We start from the raw sequence: 22,063 nt of genomic DNA, 5'->3' as shown, positions 1-22,063 counted from the left end.
TGGTGTTAATTGTAACAAACTGGGACTACCCAGAGAAATAAACTCTTCCCCACAAATCCCACAGCCTAGAAGTCGGGGTTTGAATCTGAACCCAGGGGTTGGGTGACTGAGCCTCCCCTCTGGACCTCCGGGTCTGCTGCTGCCTAGAACAGGGTCCCAGGAGGCCAGAGCCCCCCCAGTGGGTGGGCGGACGAAAGTCTGTGGAAGGTCAGGGAGGGCACAGCTTCCAAGGAACCACGTCCTCTGAGGCAGGTGGCCTGCCGTTGACCTGCTGTGGGTCCCACCCCACTCTGAGTGGCTACAGGCCCAGGCCTGGGGCGCTGCCTGGCCAGCCAATGACCTCAGCGATGTGTCCTCGGGGTTATTGTGATGGGCACGTACTCAGGCCTTCGTGTTTTCAATTACAGTGCGGACTCCTCCCCACTTTCCAGCCCAGCCACGGAGAAGGCAGAGTGAGGTCTCGGTTAGGAGGTATGTCAGCAGCTCTGGTGTGGTTTCTGGAAAGCTCTCTGCTGCCCCCTGGTGGGAGAGCCCTGGGGGGTGCCTGCAGGCTGCCTCTGAAATGGGGGCGGGGGTTCTGGGGCTCCAGGTACCCGGCACCAGAGGAAGAAGAAGGATGGATCTTCCCTGCCCTCCTCCCCTGGGCTCTGCGGGGTCTGACACCTCTCCTGGGCACAGAACCAAACCCAGGACTGGAGCAGGGGGGGCCCTTCTCCAAGCCTCGGGGTCCCCTTCTGTTCAGGGAGGGTCTTGGGAGAGGGGGAATGAGAAGTGACTGGTTCAGGGGTGCCAGTTTTCCTGGGGTGATGACTGTTTTGGACTTAGACAGAGGTGGTGGTTCCACAGCGTTGTGAGGACAAAACAAACAAAAAACCCACAAAAAAAAACAATGTCACTGAACCGGTCACTTGAAATGGTTCATTTTATGTTCTGAGTTTCACCTCATTAACAAAATAAGTTAAAGTGGAAGAAGAGGTTGGAACAGTGCCGTGCGGGTAAGAACCACCTGGATACAACTCTCGGAGCCCCGCCCTCCGTGCCTGCTAGTCGGGGAGAGGAATTCAACGAGGAACGCCTGGCTTCCGCTGTCGGCTGGTTGGTGGTGCGCAGGTGGGCGGGCTGGGGCAGGCACACGGCTGAGCCTGCCGGGACCACACTCGGCAGCTGACCCCACACATCCCTGCAGGCAGGCTGGCTGGGCGCTGCCGTGCTTACCAACTGCGCTGGGCTCAGGCACTCTGCACCTACCTACCTACCTGCTGTGCGACAGTGGGCAGGGCACCTAACCTCTCTGGTCCTCATTTCTTCAGCAGTCACAGAGGACCACCGCAGTCCTGACCTCGCAGGGCAGTTTGAAGGTTAAAGGCAGAGCACCGTCCGGACACACAGCCAGGATCTCCGTGAAGGGAGAAGGGGAGTGACTTGCCCAAGGCCACACCGTGAGCGGCTGGCAGGGGACCTGGCCTGGGTCTGCGGGACCCACAGCCTTCCCACTTATCCCTGAGAAGGGGGTGCAGCAGCAGGGTGGCCTCCGGGATGGGGCTGGTCCCCGGGAGCTCCCCAGGAGGCCAGCCGGAGACGGGGCCTGTCGGCTTGAGGAGGTGACTGCAAAACCATGTATCCCTCCTGGGCCCCTGCCTTCACTTCCCGGGAGACAGCCACCGGGACCCACACCCTAGAGCATGCGGCCCTCAGGACGGGTGGCCGGGGACCAGCCAGGGTGCCCGCCCCCAGGTCCGCTGGGGGGCCGTGTTGACCCGGCGGATGTTGAGTTCAGAGGCAAAGGTCCTGGCCTTCTGGTAGAAGAAGAGGGACTTCTCGCGGTCCAGCAGGAAGTTGTGGTAGATGGTGGCCAGGCGTGCGTAGATTTTCATCTGCGCCTTCTTGTTGCCCAGGTCCACGGCTGCCGCCAGCGCCAGCTGGTAGTACCCGGCCGCGTCCAGCGGGTCCTGGTGGGGACATGGGACATTTAACCCTTAGGGTGGGGGGGACATGGGGAGCCCATCTGCCCCGTGCCTGCCCTCACTCTCTTCTCCCCAGGCGGTCACCCCGCGGGCTGTAGCCTGTGGCAGACGGGACCCCGTGAGGCCAGCGACAGGGGTGCCTCTGGACTCGGCCCCTGGGTGCTAAGCTGCCTGAGGGAAGTGGGCGTAGGTTCCTGTCAGGGGTCGGAGCTGGAAGTCTGCATTTCGGCTGCTCTGGGTCCCTCCTGCCCTCGGGACCCCATAGTGGCTTCCCCTTCCCACCCTGGAGCCAGGGCCTTGCACCCTGTGGTCCCCTCCCCCGGCCCCTCGTGCTGGCTGCCTCTTCCCCTCTGAGCCCCCGGCCGCCACCCTCCTGGAGGACCTTCTGTGGCTCTACCCCCTGGGCAGAAGTGGGGCGAGCCTCCTGCAAGACCCAGCCCAGCCTGGCCTGGCCCGGAGCCCTCACAGCTCCGGTCCCTCCGGCCAGTGTTCAGCAGCTGCCAGCATGGCAGGCCACCACAGGGGCCACCTGGGGGAGCAATCTTTGCCATTGTGATGGGGCATGACTCCCCCAGACACCAGCTCCTGCTGCAGAGGCTCCTTGGCCTGAAACCCAAGGTCCTGAGTCAGCATGCCCCACCCCCACCCCCGCCCCCACTGCTGTCTGCAAACCCGGCCTCTCCCCAGGTCACCCAAAGACCCCTCTAAAACCTGAGCCTGGCCTGTCCGTCCCCTGCTTGTGCAGGTTCCCAGCGAGGAGGACAAGTCCGGATGCACCAGCCCGGCCCCTTGCTGCTCCCGCGCGGAGCGAGGACCCGGAAGAAAACACGGCAGGGTCATGTGTTGGTTCCGCCAGCGCTGCCCCAGCCCCTCCCTGCCAGGCTCTGGACCCTGTGGAGGGCGGGGACCATGGCTGACTCTGGACCCTGCGGAGGGTGGGGACCATGGCTGACTCTGGGGGTGACGGTGACCACAGGCGGCAGCTGGAGCTATCACAGAGGGGAGCCTGGAGGCCTGTGAGAGCCCAAGGGAGGTACCTGAGTCCACCTGGAGTGGGAGGGGAGGGCTTCCTGGAGGAGGGGACATCCCAACTGAACAGAGGGAACTAGAAAAAACGAGCTCTTGGAGTGGTGTGCTGGGGTGAGCATGTATGCAGTATGTGTATTCGCGTACATGTGTGTGCAGTATGTGTATTCGCGTACATGTGTATGCAGTATGTGTATTCGCGTACATGTATGCAGTATGTGTATTCGCGTACATGTATGCAGTATGTGTATTCGCGTACATGTGTGTGCAGTATGTGTATTCGCGTACATGTGTGTGCAGTATGTGTATTCGCGTACATGTATGCAGTATGTGTATTCGCGTACATGTGTGCAGTATGTGTATTCGCGTACATGTGTGCAGTATGTGTATTCGCGTACATGTGTGCAGTATGTGTATTCGCGTACATGTGTGTGCAGTGGCTAGTGGGTGTCACACCCAGAATCACACCCGGAATCGCACCCACATCAGTACTAATCCAAGCCTCCCTCTCTTGGCTATGCCCATCACAGGCTAAAGATGACCCCATGTCAGTGAGACCATCAGTCAAGGTGCTTGAGGACTCTGTGTCTCCAGAGTACCCTTTGTGGGCCACCCCCACACCCCTCTTTCCCCTCCCTGTCCTGTGCTGGGATGCCCCTGGGTCACACACAAGGCATGAAGGGGCCTCTCTCCCTCTTGGGCAAGTGGCCCCTCAGGGATTTCCAAGGCCTCAGCCGCTAGACAGGCCGGGTGGCACCAGTGCTCAGGGTGCAGCTGTGGGCAGCACAGCCTGGGAAGCCGGTCTGGAAGGAGGCAGAGGAATTCTCTGCCCCTTGACCCCAGCCACTGGGCCCAGGGTCCTTGGGCTCTCGGCTGACTGGGGAGAGAAGTTCCCACCCCCAGGGCCCCATCCCGGGGTCTGAGGTGAGCCAGCATTCTCAGGCCTAGAGCGCCCCTTGGCCTGGATCCCCCATACACCCCCTTTCTGTTCACCTCCCCAGCCTCAGTTTCCCGTTCTGGTGGAGAACTGCTTAGTAATCAATCATGTGGAACCCAGGTGGCACACACCCTGAGCAGCCCCCTCCTCAGACCACCCAGATGTCAGGGGCGCGTGCTGAGCCCGCCTCGCCTCGCGGTGGTCAGACGGCTCTGGGCAGACAGCTTGGGTGAAGCGGCCACAGCTGCCCCCCACCACACTCCCCCACACTGAGGAAGGCCTGGCCGAGAAGTGTGGGCACTGACAGGGTGTGCCCAGGGTCACACACCACAGGGGCGTGGGCTTGCTGGGTTATGGAGCCACCAGGTCTCAGGGGCTAAAGCTTCATTACACTGCCTCTAATCTGACCTTGGTCAGCGGCCTGGGACTAGCCTGTCTGCTCCCTGCCCTGTGGGGACACCAGCTCCTCCCAAACAGCGGAGCATGCAAAGGACCAACGCAGAACCCAGATCACGTACAGAGCCGGCAGCTCAGTTGCCCTGGTCACCACCGGCCATAGGCTCTGACATAGCGGAAGGATGGAGTTACTACTTCTGACCACCAGGTGTCGCTAGCACACAGCCAGGGCCACCTAGGAGGGGTTGGGGGATACCAGCCCCTCCAGCTGGGACAGGGCAGTGACTCAGCCTGGCTTCCTGCCGTGGTGTCCCTGCTTGGGAACCTGGGTCCAGTCACACCCAAGTTTCTTTCTACAAAGTGGGATGGTAGTGCCTGCCCTACCCAGGTGACATGAGGATTACAGGTGTCAGAGTTCCCAGGAAGAGCTCTGCATAGACTGGTGGGCTTCCTGGAAGAGGTGCCAGGATTTGGGTTGTATCTTGCATTGTGGGGATAAGTGTGACCTCCCTCCTTCCCTCCAAAAAGTCTTTCTCCCATCCTGCATTTTTGTGGCTATCTCTTATCAAGAATCAGCTTTGCAGCCACCTCCTCCAGGAAGCCACCCTATCTATCCTCCCATTTTACCTAATGGCTGTGGCCATCTGTTCACAGGTCAGCCTCCTCCACTGACCCTGAGCTCTGAAAGGCAGGGGCTGGCCTCCCTGGGACTGAGGACCTGGAACCCAGGTCAGGCCTCTGGGCTCTGAGCGCAGATGGCCGTTGAGCACCAGAGCCCCACCTCCCTCCCTGCGCCCACCTTCAGGTCCTGGAAGGTGATGTCCCCCAGCGCCTGGTACACCTTCACGTAGTACAGAGTCTCCTCGTCGAACTCCAGCGGCGAGCTGCAGAGCGACAGCGCCTTGAGGTAGAAGTGCTCGGCCAGCTCGCCCTGGCCCAGCCGGTGGTGCAGCGTGGCCAGCCGGTGGTAGGCCACTCGCTCATTCAGACGGTTCCCTGGAGACGCAGGGAGGGCCATGCGTGAGGACGCGCTGGATGTGGAGGCGGAAGCGGAGGCGGAGGCGGAGCCGGCGGCGGAGGCGGAGGGATGCCGTCCCCGGGCTCCTGCCGATCACTCCCCCATCCTGAGACTCACTCTTCCCGTCTGTACAGTGGACCCAGGAATGCCTGCTTCCTGCCCACCTGGGGGGGTGGCAAAGTGGCTGATTTGGAGACCCCACCTCCGAGCCTGCACATCGCCACCAGGATGGGGCACAGGCTTAGTTATTATTTTTACTGAGACCCCCCAAAGGTCATGCCGTCTGCATTCCCAGGTGCCAGGGCTCCCGTCAACCTCAGAGGTGACATCTGACTCCTGGTGGGTCAACAGCAGGCCCACCCCCTCCTCGGAAGTCACCGGATAGGTGGGATCCAGGCCCCTCCCCTTGCTCCTCCCCCTCCCAGGTGAGGGCTGTGGGGCCTGCATGCAAACCCTGCTTTGCCCCTGCTGTGCGCGCATCCCTATCTGGGCCCCCCATCTCTGGGGGAAGGCCTGGGTCAGTACAGTTAGGTGTCAGAACAGAGGGATGCCTGGCACAGAGGGACCGGCTTCTGGAAAGGGGGTTGGGATTTTCCCGGTCAGAGAACAGCAGGGCTGACACACTCAGGGGTGGCGAGAAGCCGGGAGCATCTGGGAGGCAGGGTGCCGTGGCCTGGCCACGAGGTCGGCAACGCAGAGAGGCGGAGAGAGGAGGCCACAGAGCTGGTGGAGGAAGTCCAGCCGGGCAGTGAGTGCGACAGCCCTCAGGGACTGGGAGGGGAGTGGCCCGCAGCCGCTGTCCTGGGCTCGCCTCTGCCTCCTTCAGCTCCTGCCCTCCTGATGTCAGAGGCGGTGGCCCCGGGGGCAGGGGTCTGGGCTTACCCAGGGTGATGCTCAGTGCCAGGGCCACGTGAGCGAACTCCAGGCCCTCCTGCTGCGTCCCCAGTTCGGCCAGCAGCACCACCAGCTTGTTGCACAGCCGAAGCTCCGCCTCCTGGTTCCCTGTGGTCACAGCCAGGGGCAGAGCCCGGTCCTGCCCAGGCCAGAGGGTGGGCAGCGGGTCAGGCTTGCTCCTGCAGCAGTCTGCCCACACCCAGGACCCTCCTCAGAGGGAGTTGCCCACCCCCCACTGCCTCACTGGACCTTTACACAGCTCTGTCCCCAAGAGAAAGGTCAGCTCAGAGAGGTCCTGACACCCTCACAGCCACTGGCCATAAGTAAATCAGGGTGTGACCTGCAGCCCATCTGTCTACACTGTATAACCTCAGACCAGCACCTCCTCTCCTGGGCAGCAGGGGCCAGGCCAGGAGCGTCCCACCCTGCTCTGTGCTCTGACAATGCCACGTCTGTCTGAGCCTCGGGGCTGAGCTGCACGCCAGGAGCTGGGCAGACAGGAGGAGAAGCCTCTGGGGGCACCTGCGGTCAAGGCCCGGGTCCCCGTCCTTCCCCTGATGTGCTGTGTGTCCTTTAGCCTAGCCCTGTGCTTCTCTGAGTCTCAGTTCCCTCATCTGTAAAACGGGGACGGATTTGCACCCCAGGGTGGTTGGAGATGATCGGAATGCGTGCCGCAAGCCTGAAGCTGCCCGTGGCCCCCAGACGGTGCTTCTGACCATCCCAGACGAGGCACGGGCGATCCTGCCTCCTGGGAGGCCACTGCCCCGCTGCGCCTGTGCCTCGGCCCGCCCAGGGACGCCCACGGAGCTCCCTGCCCACCGCCCTGCTGCACCTGTGCCTCGGCCCGCCCAGAGACGCCCACGGAGCCCCCTGCCCACCGCCCCGCTGCACCTGTGCCTCGGCCCGCCCAGGGACGCCCACGGAGCCCCCTGCCCACCGCCCCGCTGCACCTGTGCCTTGGCCCGCCCAGGGACGCCCACGGAGCCCCCTGCCCACCGCATCGCCCAGGCGCCCTTACCCTGTAGAAGGACACGGCTTTCTCCCGCTCCCAGGCCCCGTTGAAGAAGATGTCTCCGGCAGCTTCGAACAGCCCCAGCCCCAAGTTGGGGTCCCCCGTGTACAGGGCTGCGTTCTGGGCCACCTGCAGGGATGTGGAACCTCTCGTGAGACCCACGGGGCTCCAGCAGGACAGGTGGCCCTCCCACCTGGTGGGGGCCTCGGAGCCACCTCCCGGCCACCCGGGGACCCTCAAGCTGTGAAAAGACGTGCGTCGGGAGCCTCTTCCTTCACCCACGTCAGGAGTGTGACAGGTCCTGTGCCTTTTGGGGTCACAGTCACCCACTGGTGTGAGGAGGATAATGTAAGCCCTGTGTCCCATGAGGAGGCTTGTCCAGCTAAGGCCTCAGAGCCAGCAGGTGTGGACCACTGAGGAGCTTGGGACAGAGTTGAGAGCGGGTCCCTGAATTCTGCTGGCAGTGCCCACTCCCATGCCCCTTAGAACCACCTGATGGCACATGTCTGCCTGTCTGTCCCACCAGAGGAGTGAGGTTGTCAGCTTCTCTGCTGCGTCCGGGGCCTGGCACAGTGCCTGGCGCATAGTGAGTGCTCAACAAATACCACTGACTGAATGAATGACTAGCCCTAGCCATACCCAGAACTGGGCACCCTCCCGTGCACCTCTGGGTCCTGCACCGGTGAGTCCTGCTGCTGGGAACCCCCCCCCCCTTGCAGTGGGCCCTAGCCTCCACTCACTGCCGCTCACCCGACTTCAGTGACCTCACACGGGCTGGAGTTTACCCAGCCACTCATGTCTGCACCTCCGTCCTGCCCCAGCCTGGGGTCCCCGGGTCAGCATTGTCTGAGGAGCCTCTCTCCCCCAGCCGAGAGCTCCTGACCCGGGAGCTGCAGCCCCCGGCCCAGGGAGGCACATAGCAGGTACCCAAAAAGAAAACTCAGAAGGGTTGTGGACCTCCCAACCTGTCCCTGATCACGTCATGTTTAAAGCAGATGTGTCATGTGCTGCTGAGCAAGGCCCTCCACGCGGCAGGCACACAGCACACACGTGCTGAGCCCGTGCTGGAGACTGACATGTGGGAGGGGCGTGTGCTCCGGCCCCCAGGAGCTGAGGCTGTTGTGAGAGATGCTGGCAGGCAGCGGGGGTCCAGGGACCGCAGGGTGACGGCACGGGCACCTGGCACACAGCTCAACAGTGGCTTAGGGATGGGTGAGTGTACAATGCACGCCCATACTCACACCTGCTCATCCAGGTGCCCGGCCCCTCACACCTGGACAGACAGGTGCCCGGCCCCTCGCACCTAGATAGACGAGTGCACCAATGCCTTGCACCTGGACAGACAGGTGCCCGGCCCCTCACACCTGGACAGACAGGTGCCCGGCCCCTCACACCTGGACAGACAGGTGCCCGGCCCCTCGCACCAGGACACACGGGCGGCCCGGCCCCTCGCACCAGGACACACGGGCGGCCCGGCCCCTCGCACCAGGACAGACGGGCGCCCCGGCCCCTCGCACCAGGACAGACGGGCGCCCCGGCCCCTCGCACCAGGACACACGGGCGCCCCGGCCCCTCGCACCTGGACACGCGGGCGCCCCGGCCCCTCGCACCTGGACACACGGGCGCCCCGGCCCCTCGCACCAGGACACGCGGGCGCCCCGGCCCCTCGCACCTGGACACGCGGGCGCCCCGGCCCCTCGCACCAGGACACGCGGGCGCCCCGGCCCCTCGCACCAGGACACGCGGGCGCCCCGGCCCCTCGCACCAGGACACGCGGGCGCCCCGGCCCCTCGCACCTGGACACGCGGGCGCCCCGGCCCCTCGCACCTGGACACGCGGGCGCCCCGGCCCCTCGCACCAGGACACGCGGGGCGCCCCGGCCCCTCGCACCTGGACACGCGGGCGCCCCGGCCCCTCGCACCAGGACACGCGGGCGCCCCGGCCCCTCGCACCTGGACACGCGGGCGCCCCGGCCCCTCGCACCTGGACACGCGGGCGCCCCGGCCCCTCGCACCTGGACACGCGGGCGCCCCGGCCCCTCGCACCTGGACACGCGGGCGCCCCGGCCCCTCGCACCTGGACACGCGGGCGCCCCGGCCCCTCGCACCTGGACACGCGGGCGCCCCGGCCCCTCGCACCTGGACACGCGGGCGCCCCGGCCCCTCGCACCTGGACACGCGGGCGCCCCGGCCCCTCGCACCTGGACACGCGGGCGGCCCGGCCCCTCGCACCTGGACACGCGGGCGGCCCGGCCCCTCGCACCTGGACACGCGGGCGCCCCGGCCCCTCGCACCTGGACACGCGGGCGGCCCGGCCCCTCGCACCTGGACACGCGGGCGCCCCGGCCCCTGGCACCTGGACAGACGGGCGCCCCGGCCCCTCGCACCAGGACACGCGGGCGGCCCGGCCCCTCGCACCAGGACACGCGGGCGCCCCGGCCCCTCGCACCAGGACACGCGGGCGGCCCGGCCCCTCGCACCTGGACACGCGGGCGCCCCGGCCCCTGGCACCTGGACAGACGGGCGCCCCGGCCCCTCGCACCAGGACACGCGGGCGCCCCGGCCCCTCGCACCAGGACACGCGGGCGGCCCGGCCCCTCGCACCAGGACACGCGGGCGCCCCGGCCCCTCGCACCAGGACACACGGGCGGCCCGGCCCCTCGCACCAGGACACACGGGCGCCCCGGCCCCTCGCACCAGGACACACGGGCGGCCCGGCCCCTCGCACCAGGACACACGGGCGCCCCGGCCCCTCGCACCAGGACACGCGGGCGCCCCGGCCCCTCGCACCAGGACACGCGGGCGCCCCGGCCCCTCGCACCAGGACACGCGGGCGCCCCGGCCCCTCGCACCTGGACACGCGGGCGCCCCCGGCCCCTCGCACCTGGACACGCGGGCGCCCCGGCCCCTCGCACCTGGACACGCGGGCGCCCCGGCCCCTCGCACCTGGACACACGGGCGGCCCGGCCCCTCGCACCAGGACACGCGGGCGCCCCGGCCCCTCGCACCAGGACACGCGGGCGCCCCGGCCCCTCGCACCAGGACACGCGGGCGGCCCGGCCCCTCGCACCTGGACACACGGGCGGCCCGGCCCCTCGCACCAGGACACGCGGGCGCCCCGGCCCCTCGCACCAGGACACGCGGGCGGCCCGGCCCCTCGCACCAGGACACGCGGGCGGCCCGGCCCCTCGCACCAGGACACGCGGGCGCCCCGGCCCCTCGCACCAGGACACGCGGGCGCCCCGGCCCCTGGCACCTGGACAGACGGGCGCCCCGGCCCCTCGCACCAGGACACACGGGCGCCCCGGCCCCTCGCACCAGGACACACGGGCGCCCCGGCCCCTCGCACCAGGACACGCGGGCGGCCCGGCCCCTCGCACCAGGACACGCGGGCGCCCCGGCCCCTCGCACCAGGACACGCGGGCGCCCCGGCCCCTCGCACCAGGACACACGGGCGCCCCGGCCCCTCGCACCTGGATGTACAGATCCACCAGCTCGTTCTGCTGGAGGAGGTAGTAGATTTTCCCCGCCTGCAGCCAAGCGTACGCCTCCTTCTCCTTCTTCTGGAGGTCGATGAATATCCCCAGGCTGCGCTTGGTGTAGTCCAGCGCCGACTTGTAGGCCCTGGAATTAGACGCGATGGTCAGAACACGCACCCACAGGCCGGTGGCCGCGTGAGAGAGAGCCAGCCTCTGCCGGGGGCTGGTCGGGAACGTCAGGAACGGGAACAGAGCCTGCCTTCCCGGGCTGCTGGGAGAGCCAGGTCACACGGGCCCCACGGCCCATCCAGCAGAGGTGAAGGAGGCTCTCTGGAGGGACATGTCGGCCACGTGGCCGAGAGGGGCACACCGTTCCTTCTCTGCCCACCCCCCATACACAGGTGCCCGCCCTCTCTGGGCACAGCACTGCAGACATTAGAGGCTGTCTAGGCCAGAGGCTGCGGCTCGAGTGAGCGGCAGAGACCCCTGCAGGGCTGCGAGCAGAGACGGCCAGTTTCCAGCCCTGGGGCAGGGCCTGAGAAAGTGCATCTCCATCCAACAGGCTCCGGGGATGCGGACACTGCTTCCCTGGGGACCCCACTTAGAGATGCACTGATCCAGGGCACAGGCCATAGGCCCTGCCGTGAAACTAAGGCCCGGGACTGGCCCTCAGAGCCCTGTGGAAGCCTGGCTCCTCCCTGCTCTCTGCACGTCCCCACACTGAAGGGCGTGTCACTGGTTTGTCTGCCAGGCCCTGGGGGCTGTGTCCAGGTGTGTGTCCATCACCGCACCTGGTCAGGAAGCTCAGTGTGGGCTTCACAAAGGACACGCCACCCTCCAGCTCTGCCCCAGGGGAAGCAGTGGGGGCAACCAGCTGTGTCCCGTGCACGAGAGCCCTCTGAGCACAGGTGAGTGCTGTCCTTATATCAGAACCGGGCCAATGGGGGCAGACTCGGGGCAGACAGAGGTCAGCTCCCAGAAGCCACCATGGCCAGAAGAAGAGTCCTGAAACAGCCACTCTGCCCGCCCTAGAGAGGTGAGCAAGCAGAGACCAAGGACAGGTGTCCGGGGACTCCCGTGTCATGAGCGACAATCAGGATTCCCCGAGGCCTGCGACCTCAGAGCTTGCCTGGCGCTAAGGAAGGAAACGGTCCCCAAGGTGAGAGGCCGGCGGGAGGCTCGCCCAGCGCCCGGGCCACACCCCGCTGCCTGGCGGAGCCCGCCCTCACCGCTCGGTGCCCAGGGACAGGTAGAGCTGGCTGATGGTCTCCAGGAGCTGGCCCTCCAGCACCTTGTCGGACACCCTTCGGGCCAGCGAGAGCTGGAACTCGTGGTAGACGACACACTGGGCCTCCCTGGGCTTCACCGTGCTGTAGAAGTGACACAGTCGCTGGATGGCGTGCAGCTGGCCTGGGCGGGGGAGACACGAGGACGGGGGGGACACGTTGTTCATCGCAGCAACGTCCCCGGGGGGCGGTGGCCCTGCTGCATGCCTGCCCCCCCCCCCCGCCTCTGTGAGCTGGGGGCTGCTGCGGATTGGGAAACTGAGCTCGGGCGGGCCGAGCCACCCGCTCACGGTGACGCAGTGACGAGCACACCGGGCCGGGGCCGGGCGGGGCACAGCACGGATGTGTGAGAGACGGCACCAGCCGTTTGGATGAGCCCCACGCCTGGGGGTCTGGGCAGGTCTTCCCGCAGCTCCGGGGCGCCTGGTCCTGCGCCACCAAGCTCCTCCCGGCCGGGACAGCCCCTCACACGGAGCTGACGAGGCCGGACGCCAGCACCCCCCGTGTTGCAGGTGGGCACACTGAGTCCAACGCTGGGTGCCGACCCGCAGTGGAGATGGGGTTCAAGTCCGGCCTCCGGGATTCTGGAGCCAGCGCTCCGACAAGAAGCCGGCCTCCCAGCCCCTCCCGAAAGCAGGGGGCCTGGGGACAGTCCAGAGCTTTCACTGTTTATCAGGACCCAGCGGTCAGCAAGGAGACAGAAGGCCTGAACGACCCAGTGGCCCCGCAGACCTCAGCGACGTCTGCAGAACACCCCCAACCACGGCACAACCTTCGGTGCCACAGGACGTTCTCCAGGACAGACCAGGGACAGGGCCACGAAACAATATTCCCCGTCAACAGGAGGATCGAAGCCACACAGTGTTGTCCTCAGGGACCACAGAATGAAATCAGAAATCTCTGGCAGAGGGAAGTCTGGGAAATTCACACACACATGGAAATGAGCAACATACCCCTACGTAACCAGTGGTGGGGGTGGGGTGGGGAGGACAAGGGGGACATAGTAACAGACACTGCAGGATGTTTCGGGATGAGCGGAGATAAAAGCACAAGGTTCCCACGCCGTGAGACGCAGAGCGTTCGCGGGAAATTTATACCTGTCAGTGTCCACATTAACCAAGAAGAGAATCTCAAAAAAAAAAAAACCGAAACAAAAAACTTTCAAACTCCACTCCCAGAAGCTAGGAAAAGAGGCGTTAGCTAGATGCCAAGCAAGCCAGACAAAGAAGAAGAATTAAGATTCGAGGGAATGATGAAGAACAGACAGAACAGTCGGTGGAACCGAAAGCTGGTTCTTCAACAAGATGAACAAGACAGACCCATCTTTAGCCAGACGGACCAAGGACAGAGAAAAAGAATGCACGTGGCTAAAGTCGGGAGTGAGAGGGACATTGCTCACGACCAGGGACACCGGTCTTACAGAAATGAAAGGGCTATGACCACACTGCGCACCGCTGTGGACCAGCGAGGTGACCCAGAGAAAATGGACAAACGCTTCAAGGGGCACAAACGACCGAAGGAGCCTGAAAACTTGGCCCGGAGCAAGCACTGGGTGACCCTGGGTGGGACCCTGGCCCTCGGTCTCCTTGCTGTTTGATGTGGGGGGAGGGGGAGCAACATGACGCCCCCCTCCCCCAGGTCCCACAGCGTGGCGTTCCCAACCCTGAATCCTGAACTGGGTGACCCTGGTGGGACCCTGGCCCTCGGTCTCCTTGCTGTTTGATATGGGGGGAGAGGGAGCAACATGACGCCCCCCCCCAGGTCCCACAGCGTGGCGTTCCCAACCCTGAACCCTGAACTGCCCTGGTGGGCCCCCTTGCAGGTTTCTGAGAGGCCCCCAGGGGCCACTGGCAAGCACTGCCCAGAACAGTCTGAGGTCACGGGTCCCTGTACCCTGGCTCTTGGTTCTTCCTGGAGGTTCCCCCTGCCAGCCTCAGGGAATGTTCTGCCCCCCTCATGGCTCTCCAGTGCTCTCAGGGAAAATGCCAAACCAAATCCCAGCCTGTGTTCTCCTACTCCTGCCTGGGCCCCCAGTCAAAGTTCTCACCTTCCCACTACCCGTCTCACCCAAACCTTGCACCTCAATGCATGCCAGGGCCCAGCTCACTCACCCCAGGGCCTTTGCACAAGCTGTACCTCCTATCAGCTTAGTTAAGGCGAAACCCTCCTTATCCTCAGGTCCCAGACTTCCCTGACTTACGAGTGAAAGCCTAGAGCTGCCCATCACCACTCTAAGGACCCACTTTGTGGTTCTTGTGACCTGGGCATCTGTTTCCAACTAGAGCCACTTGACTCCCATTTGTAGGGGTGGGGGGGCTGCACAGAGCCTGGTGTAGTCTCATGACAAGTGGCTGTTAATAAAGCTAACTGCTCCGGTCCTGGTCAGTTGGCTCAGCGGTAGAGCGTCAGCCCGGCGTGTGGAAGTTTCGGGTTCAATTCCCGGCCAGGGCACACAGGAGAAGCGCCCATCTGCTTCTCCACCCCTCCCCCTCTCCTTCCTCTCTGTCTCTCTCTTCCCCTCCCACAGCCAAGGCTCCATTGGAGCAAGGATGGCCCGGGCGCTGAGGCTGGTTCTGTGGCCTCTGCCTCAGGCACTAGAATGGCTCTGGTTGCAACAGAGCGACGCCCCAGATGGGCAGAGCATTGCCCCCTGGTGGGCATGCCGGGTGGATCCTGGTCGGGCGCACGCGGGAGTCTATCTGACTGCCTCCCCACTTCTCACTTGGGAAAAATACAAAATATAAAAATAAATAAATAAATGAATAAAGCCAACTGCTCCTTGACCCTGGCGAGCCACCCAGCACCTGGGAGGTCTCTGGTGTGCAGGGCTGTCAGGTCATCCGGAGGACGGCACTGGCTACCTGACCGCACCTTCAAGGCCCACACGGCTCCTCTCTGCTCAGCCACCCCTGCCTGGCCTGGGCTACGACCAGGGTGACCCACTGCCTGTTTGCCCCACGACTCTGGTGATTCCCGGGCTGTGGGACTTAGAATGCTCACAGCAGGACACCCCAGGCAGACGGAGCGGAGCTGGAGCCCAGCTTGCATCTTGCTCAGCGTGGGAACACCCACAAGCACCTGCACACAGCTGCTGGTTTCTCAGACTCAGCGCTCTCGGTGGTGGAGAACCCACAGCCCGCCTGTGAACCGTGACCCAGGTGCGCTCTGACCGGAGATGGAAAAAAACAAAACCACACGTTCTTTCCAGGAAGCCAGAGCAGGGCCGGGGCAGCACTTACTCTCCAGGTGGTCTGTCTCCACGGCGACCAGAAAGGCCCACTCGTAGTAGCACTTGCCCTGCTGGGCGAGGGCCCGGCCGGTGTACAGGTGACCCAGCTGCAGGAGGACGCGGGTGAAGTCCCGGCCACACTCCGCGCTGGGCAACTGCGAGAAGAGCCTCACGGCCTCCAGGAGGTAGTGCTGGGCCAGCCGGCGGGCCCCGGCCTGCAGGCACAGCGCCCCGAAGTTGGCCAGGACCACCGCCTGGTTCCGCCGCTGGCCCAGGCCCCTGGCGATGCTCAGGGCGCGGTAGTAGCCCTCGGCCGCCGGCCGGGTCCTGCCTGTCCTCTTGAGGGCGATGGCGGCCATGTTGGCGATCGCTCCCTCCTGGTCCACGCTGGCCACTGCTGCGTCCAGGACGGACTCCAGGATGTGCAGGGCCGCCGGGCTCTGCCTGTGGAGCACGTGCAGCCAGGCGAGGGCCACCAGGTGGTCCACCACCAGGCGGCTGCCGGTCTCGGCGTCGGCTTCCGCCGCCCGCGTCATGAAAGCAATGGCCCGGCCGTGCTGGCCGTGCTGGCGGTGCAGCTGCGCCAGGCTGGCGAGGAGGGCGCTGCGCCAGGCCGGAGGCCGCGCGCCAGGGGCCAGGGCGGCCAGCGCTTGCCTGAGGTGGTGCGCGATCTGGGCGGGGAGCCGCTGGGGCTGGGGGGTGCTGCGCAGGACCAGGTCCACACTCCGGAGGGAGCTGGCCGGCGAGCCCCGGGTCCGCAGCGAGGCCACCCTGACGCAGCTCAGCGCCAAGTGGGGCAGGCACTTCCGGCTGTAGACGTCCGCCAGGAGCAGGTAGCAGTCTGCGGGCCACGCGGCGTCCGGGGACCCCGAGGCCCCGTGCAAAAGGAGCAGCCTCTCCAGGAAGGGCAGGGCCTCCTCGGGCTGCTTGAGGTGGACGTGGTGCTTGGCCAGCAGGAAGCAGGCCCGGGCCTCGGCCTGCGGGCTCTGGACGCCGATGGCCCTCCGCAGAGCATGCCGCAGGAGCTCCGACTCGGCCTCGGTGCTGCAGACGTGCCCGGGCGTCCCCAGCAGCAGGGCGGAGGCTTTGGGCATCACCTGCCCGCTCTTCTCCCGGTTCTTCTGCTTCAGGTGGACGGTGGCCAGGTTGGCATACAGGGCCACCACCAGGTAGGGGTCTCCGAAGCGGCCCCCCAGGGCCCCCAGGGCTTCCTCGAAGTAGACCCGGGCCTGGGACAGCTTGAGCTTGCGCACGCACAGCCGCCCCAGGAGGAAGCAGAGCCTGCCCAGCGCCTGGGGGAGGTCCGCCTTCTTGGCCACCCCCCGGGCCTGCGCCAGGCGCCTGGCCAGCTCCTCCTCGTCCGTGAAGCCGCAGAACAGGGCGCTCAGGCCCGGCGGGGAGAGGCCGTACAGGCCGTGGAAACAGGCCTCGTACCCAGGAGTGTCCAGGAACCGCAGCAGTGAGCCCAGGGCCTCCGGGTCGGCCCAGTCGTCCTCGGCGTTCAGGCAGAGGGGGGGCCCCTCGGCGTCCGGCGGGCTCACACCACTGGACTCGGCGGGCAGACCCCAGGACACTGGCTCCTCGGGGCAGCTCTGGCAGGACTTACACTGTTCTAGAATGTCTTTCACCCTCTGCAGGGTCTCCCGTGGCTCCGGGCGCCAGCCAGGTGGAGATATTTCTGCAAGTCACCAAAACCCCCAGGTGGATTAGAGTCGGGTCCGAGTCGAGGAAGGGGCAGGACATCCCTCCCTGGGCACATCCTCCCTGAGAAAGCCTTCTGCTGATATTGCCTCCCCAGAGAACGCCCAGCGCCCAGCGGGAGCCCAGCACACTGTGGGAGCTCAGTCACAGGGTCACAGGGAGGTCAGTTTGGCCAAGTCACCAAGTGGCCTCCTTTTCTTAGTCGTTCCTGTTTGAAAGCAGTGTCAGGAGACTAGTGTCCCAGCTCCGTGACCACTCAGAGACCCCTTTTTGCTTTAGAAAGATGCAACGCCACCTCATGGGACATGCATTTGGTGCTGCAACTGCCCACGTGTGACGGTGTCAGCACCTCGGGCCTCCAATCAGGGGCAGGTGTCCCCTGTGACATCATCCAGGGCCAATCAGACTTTGGGAAGGACCCGCCTGAGCTCAAACGCCAGCCCAAAGACCGGACAAAAGCAGCCACCGCGGAGCAAAGCCTCTTTCCAGCAGGGGACCGTCTCCAACCAGAAAGACCAGGACTGGCCCCTCACCCCTTAGGCTCCACCCGCTCCTCGGGTGCTTTGAGCATCTGAGGCCCACGGTCACTAAAGTGTTAAAAGGGGGGGCAGGGAGCTGGGGAGTCTGGGGACATCTTGCCATCCACACAGCCTGCGCCCCAACTGACTGTTGGCTTTGGAAAGCGTCAGAACCCAAAGGCTGCTCAGCGCCACATAGCAAACAAGCACAGGTCCTGCTGGGAAAACACAGGCTCAAAGGGGAACTTGTCTGCCAGGGAAAGACCCAGCAAAGAGGCTTCTGTTCCAACTTCACGTGTAAAAAAAAAAAAAAAAAAAAAAAAAAAGTGTGCAAGATTAACTGTCCTTCTCAGTCTGCGAAGTCCAGGGATGGGAGAAAAAAGAATTAAGTGTGGCTTAGGGGCAAGTGTCCGAACTTGACTGTCTATTAGATTTGCTAAGAAAACGCCCTCGTCCGGCCAGGCCAAGGGGCTCCTCTGGGCGTGTGCTTCTCCCCGACGGGTGCTCCCGGGACCGGACAGGGTGTGACACCCCGCATGCCCCCTCCGGGAAGGAGAGTCTGCAGAGCCTCCCCCGTCCTCACCCAGCTGAGAGTCTGCGGAGTCCCCCCTGTCCTCACCCAGTGGACACTTCAGAAGAGGACCCTGGAACAGCCCAGGGGGTTGGGTGGGGGGCGGGGCTTCGGTGGATCCCGTTCTCGGGGATTCTCAAAGGGACCTTGGACCCCAGGCCCTCTTTAATGCAGACCTCTGCTGGGGAGGGGAGGGAGCTTTGGAGAGAGCAGGAGGGCTTCTCCCTGGACCAGCCCCTCAGGGGAAGGAGCAGACCCTCCTTGAGGGATTTCTCCAACGTAAGGCTCCAAATTTGCCCTTCAAAGCCGAGAACCCCAGGAATTTCAGCTGCTCCGGGGTGGTGCGCAAGGAGCTCAGGGCCAGGCATGGGCTCGGGCAATGGAGGGGACGCCCACCTTTATCTGGGGACAGGACAGGAGGTCTGGCGTGTTTGCTGGGCACCCCCGGCCGCGGCGGAGGGAGCGCCACCTGCACCTCATCCAGCCTCCAGGGCAGGACCGCCCTCCCACCAGCCCCCTCCGCCCATGGAGGAGCGAGTTGTACCCAGCCAGCACCCAGGGCAGCTGGCTCTGCGGCCTCTGCCTGGCGTTGTCCCCAAGGCCCAGCCCCGTGACCAGAGGAGCCCGTGCCCTGTGGGAAGAACTCACCTTGTTCTTCCGGCTGCGCTACCTCGGCTTCTCCAAGTCTGTCTGAAAAGGGAGAGAAGTATCAGCCCCTAGCCGGTTCCCTCTGGGCCCAGGGCCATGGTGGGCAGAGGTGGCAGCGCCAGCATGGTGACAGTCCAGACCTCAACACCCATGAGGGGCCAAGGGGCTCGGGGGGCCCACCATGGAGGGGCCAAGAAGCCACGCCTCCCAGGGCCTGCCCACCGCCACCTGCCCCCCTGCAGGGCTCTGTCTTCCAACAAGAGGCGTGGCTTCCACTGCTGCCCCTCTGGGGACAGGGCGCCCTCAGCGCCGTGGGCTCTCCAGGGACACAGGGTCCTCCGACCCTTCGTCCCAGGGCCAGCACCTCCCTGAGCCTCAGTGTCCACCTCCTTAAAGTGGGCTACAACCCAGTTCTCTGGGTTGCCATGAAAATGAAATGATGCAAAGAGGTGTGAAAGACGTGTAAGGTGCAGACGACGTCATCTGTGATGACACAGAGCTGGGGAAGCCATGCGGCGTCCAGCAGAGAGAGGCGGACCCCTAGAACACCTCCCCCCCCACGAGGGACCCAGCAGGGCTTCCTGGGAAAGAGAAGAAACCGAACGCCAGGCTGGCTTGAGCCTCGCTAGGCCGAGGTCGAGTGTGAGCGAGCTGCAGTCACATCCCCACCCACAGAGCCCTGACTGGCGAGTCTGTTCTGGCCTCATCCCCTCTGTCCCCCGTCTTCCCACCGTGGGGGACACCCTTCCCTCCTCTAGGAGGCAGCCCTCCGATGAATCCTACTGGCAGGGGTGAGGCAAGGCGGGGGCAGCAGCCCTGGGGCCCCACCCCCCATGCCTACCCAGGCTGTACACTGCGCAGACGTCCCCGTCCGAGGTCCGCCTCAGGAGCCGCCTGGCGTCCTCCTCCGAGAAGCGTCCCTCCTTGCTGAAGAACGACCTCTCTTCCTCATTGAGAAAAATCGCATCTTCCAGCCTGGAGGACACAAAGGGCCCAAAGTAAACACCACCCAGGAAGACCCGTCTCCCCCCCGCCCACAGCCTTGTCGCTTGACAGCGAAGACACCGAGGTCACAGATGAAGACACAATGGGCCCTGCCTTCCAGGACACCTCATCTGACCTGAAGCAGACGCCGGAGCAGAACAGGGTGTGAGAGACAGTGGCTACCGCGGCCAGGGGGGAGGTGAGCTCCTAGGCAGCCTTCAAAGCCCAACCTCCAAGGCCCTTTCCCCTGTGAGGCCGGCCATGGCAGCACAGGCAAAACTGACCCATCCGCACACTAAGTCCCTCACACAAGTCCCCCGGGGACTTCCCACAGCACCAACGCAAACACGCGTGTGCTCCGTGAGGTCAGAAAGAGGAAACCAGAAGGAGACAGACGGAAGGACGGGGGTGGGGGAGGGGGAGGAGGCCATGTTTGCTTATAGGACTAAATCGCCGCAGAATCGGAGACTCTGAGATGCACGTGGGAGCTTAGAGGGAGCTGTGTGGAGAAGGTAAAGGAGACCTTCGAGAGGGCTCGCTTGTGGGGGTGTTGGACAAAGTGCTCTTAGTGTCCGGGCCCAGGCAGGTTCCGACGGCTTCCCATGGACAGGCGAGAGGAGCAGGGGGCGCTCACATCAGGAGGAAGAGGACCACCGTCTGCATCACAACGCCAGAGTGGCCGCTCAGATCTGGCCTTGGGAGTGCTGGTCTCTCCCAGAGCCAGACAAGAATGAGAGGGGACATCGGGGCTCAGGGCCCCTGAAGAAGACTGTCCCGTGTTCGGGAAAGGTGAAGCCTGGCGGGTTGGGGACCACAGCTGTGCTTGCTGACCGCTCTCCCAAGACCCCCCCACACACACGCAGGCAGTGGGGACACAGAGGTGGCCAAAGAGTCCTCCCTCAGAATCCCAGACAGGGGTGGGGACAGGCACCTCAACAGAGGGGCACGGGGGCCCACACAGGGAGAGGAGCTTGGGCCAGGCAGGCAGTCCCCAGGGATGAGCCGTTGGAGACGGACTTTGAGCCGGGGAGAGCCCGGAGAACGAGAGGGTCGGGGTGGAGGGGCGAGCCGGCCTCACAGCCAGACTCAGGGTGAGCTGACACTGAAGGGTGGCCTTTGAAATCGGGGGGGTCACTGAGGTTTGGGTTGTGGGGGCCTCGAAGGCCAGACCCAGAAGCTTTGCCGGGCTTTGCAAAGTAGGGAGGCACGGTGACCTGAATGGAATAGGGTCCCTCAAACACATGTCCTCAGAAGGGAACCTTGTTTGGAAACAGGGCCCTTTCAGATGTAATCAGGTTAAGAATCCTGAGCTGAAACCATCGTGAGTTATTCGGGGGGGAGGGGCCTAAATCCAGTGACTGGTATCCTTATAAGAGATAGAAGGGTCAAGAGGCCATGTGACGACTGAGGCAGAGACTGGGGTGGTGTGGCCGTTGGGGACCCTGGAGCCACCAGGAGCTGGAGGAGGCAGGAAGCCCCCCCTACCCCCAGTCTCAGGAGGGAGCGCGGCGTGCCCCGCCCTGGGACGTTCGCCCTCCGGCCTCAGGACTGTGACAGGAGACGTGTCTGCTGATTTAAGTGGCAGCCTCAGCTCCGTTGTGTAAAACAACTTTGCCTTTCAGGGAGAGACCCCTGGAAGCGCTTGGAGCCGGGGTGTGAGGGGCCCAGACAGGAAGGTGACAGTGACACCAGGGTCCCGGGGGGGACCAGGGGATGGCAGCCTGGGCTAGCTCCAGCCCCAAGAACAAGGCCGGGATAGACTGGAGAGAGGTGTGATCCAGGACAAAGTCCAGGTGTGTCACCTGTGAAGCAGTCAGACTGTTCCCGGTTCTCACGGGGGCGGGGCGGGGGCGGGGCTTAGGAAGGGCGGGGCCTCGGCCACTCAGACCTCAGCTCCAGTTCTCACGGGGGGGGGGTGGGGGCGGGGCTAAAGAAGGGCGGGGCCTCGGCCACTCAGACCTCAGCTCCAGTTCTCACGGGGGCGGGGCTTAAGAAGGGCGGGGCCTCAGCCACTCACTCAGACACGTGCCCCTGCACATTGACGAGGCTCACGGGCACAAACCCGACCTGGCCCGAGGTCACGTGCCGGCCCAGGAACCAGGGCAGGCCGGGCACCTGGGCGCCTAGGATCTCGATGAGGTTGCCACTTTGGAAGGTCATCTCTTCAGGCCCGGAGCCCTGGTAGTCTGCCACCGCTGAGACCAGGCCCACCGCTGTGGGAGGAAGGGCACAGGGTCAGTGCTGGGGTGCAGGCCGGCTGGGTGGACAGATGGTGGCCCTCAGCCCTGGACACGCACGCAGCCCTGCTGTGGAATCACCTAGCACCTGCCCAGCACTGGGGTGGAGCTTGGCCACCGCTCATGAGGGGTCCTCAGGAAGGCTCACCCTGGGACATGGGTGA

The 22,063-nt window shown here is 64.8% G+C and overlaps 1 protein-coding gene across 5 annotated transcripts in view; it reads right to left on the bottom strand.

Moving 5' to 3' along the window:
- Positions 1-910: 910 nt before the first annotated feature.
- SH3TC1 (SH3 domain and tetratricopeptide repeats 1) overlaps positions 911-22,063 on the bottom strand; it is a 46,410-nt gene continuing 25,257 nt past the window's right edge. For all 5 annotated transcript variants that reach the window (XM_066280506.1, XM_066280509.1, XM_066280508.1 and 2 more), the window contains exons 9-18: positions 21,680-21,875; positions 19,520-19,653; positions 18,679-18,720; positions 15,251-16,918; positions 11,955-12,135; positions 10,720-10,870; positions 7,254-7,376; positions 6,224-6,374; positions 5,123-5,319; positions 911-1,949 (exon numbers count right to left, since the gene is read on the bottom strand). In XM_066280506.1, coding sequence (XP_066136603.1) covers positions 1,692-1,949; positions 5,123-5,319; positions 6,224-6,374; positions 7,254-7,376; positions 10,720-10,870; positions 11,955-12,135; positions 15,251-16,918; positions 18,679-18,720; positions 19,520-19,653; positions 21,680-21,875 — 3,101 coding nt within the window. In that variant the 3' untranslated portion in view covers positions 911-1,691. The remainder of the gene's footprint in view (positions 1,950-5,122; positions 5,320-6,223; positions 6,375-7,253; positions 7,377-10,719; positions 10,871-11,954; positions 12,136-15,250; positions 16,919-18,678; positions 18,721-19,519; positions 19,654-21,679; positions 21,876-22,063) is intronic.

This window comes from Saccopteryx bilineata, chromosome 5 (assembly GCF_036850765.1).
Source record: "Saccopteryx bilineata isolate mSacBil1 chromosome 5, mSacBil1_pri_phased_curated, whole genome shotgun sequence".
NCBI classification, from domain to species: Eukaryota; Metazoa; Chordata; class Mammalia; order Chiroptera; family Emballonuridae; genus Saccopteryx; species Saccopteryx bilineata.
The sequence above is the reverse complement of the archived record's forward strand: the minus strand, read 5'-3'. Positions and strand labels throughout refer to the sequence as shown.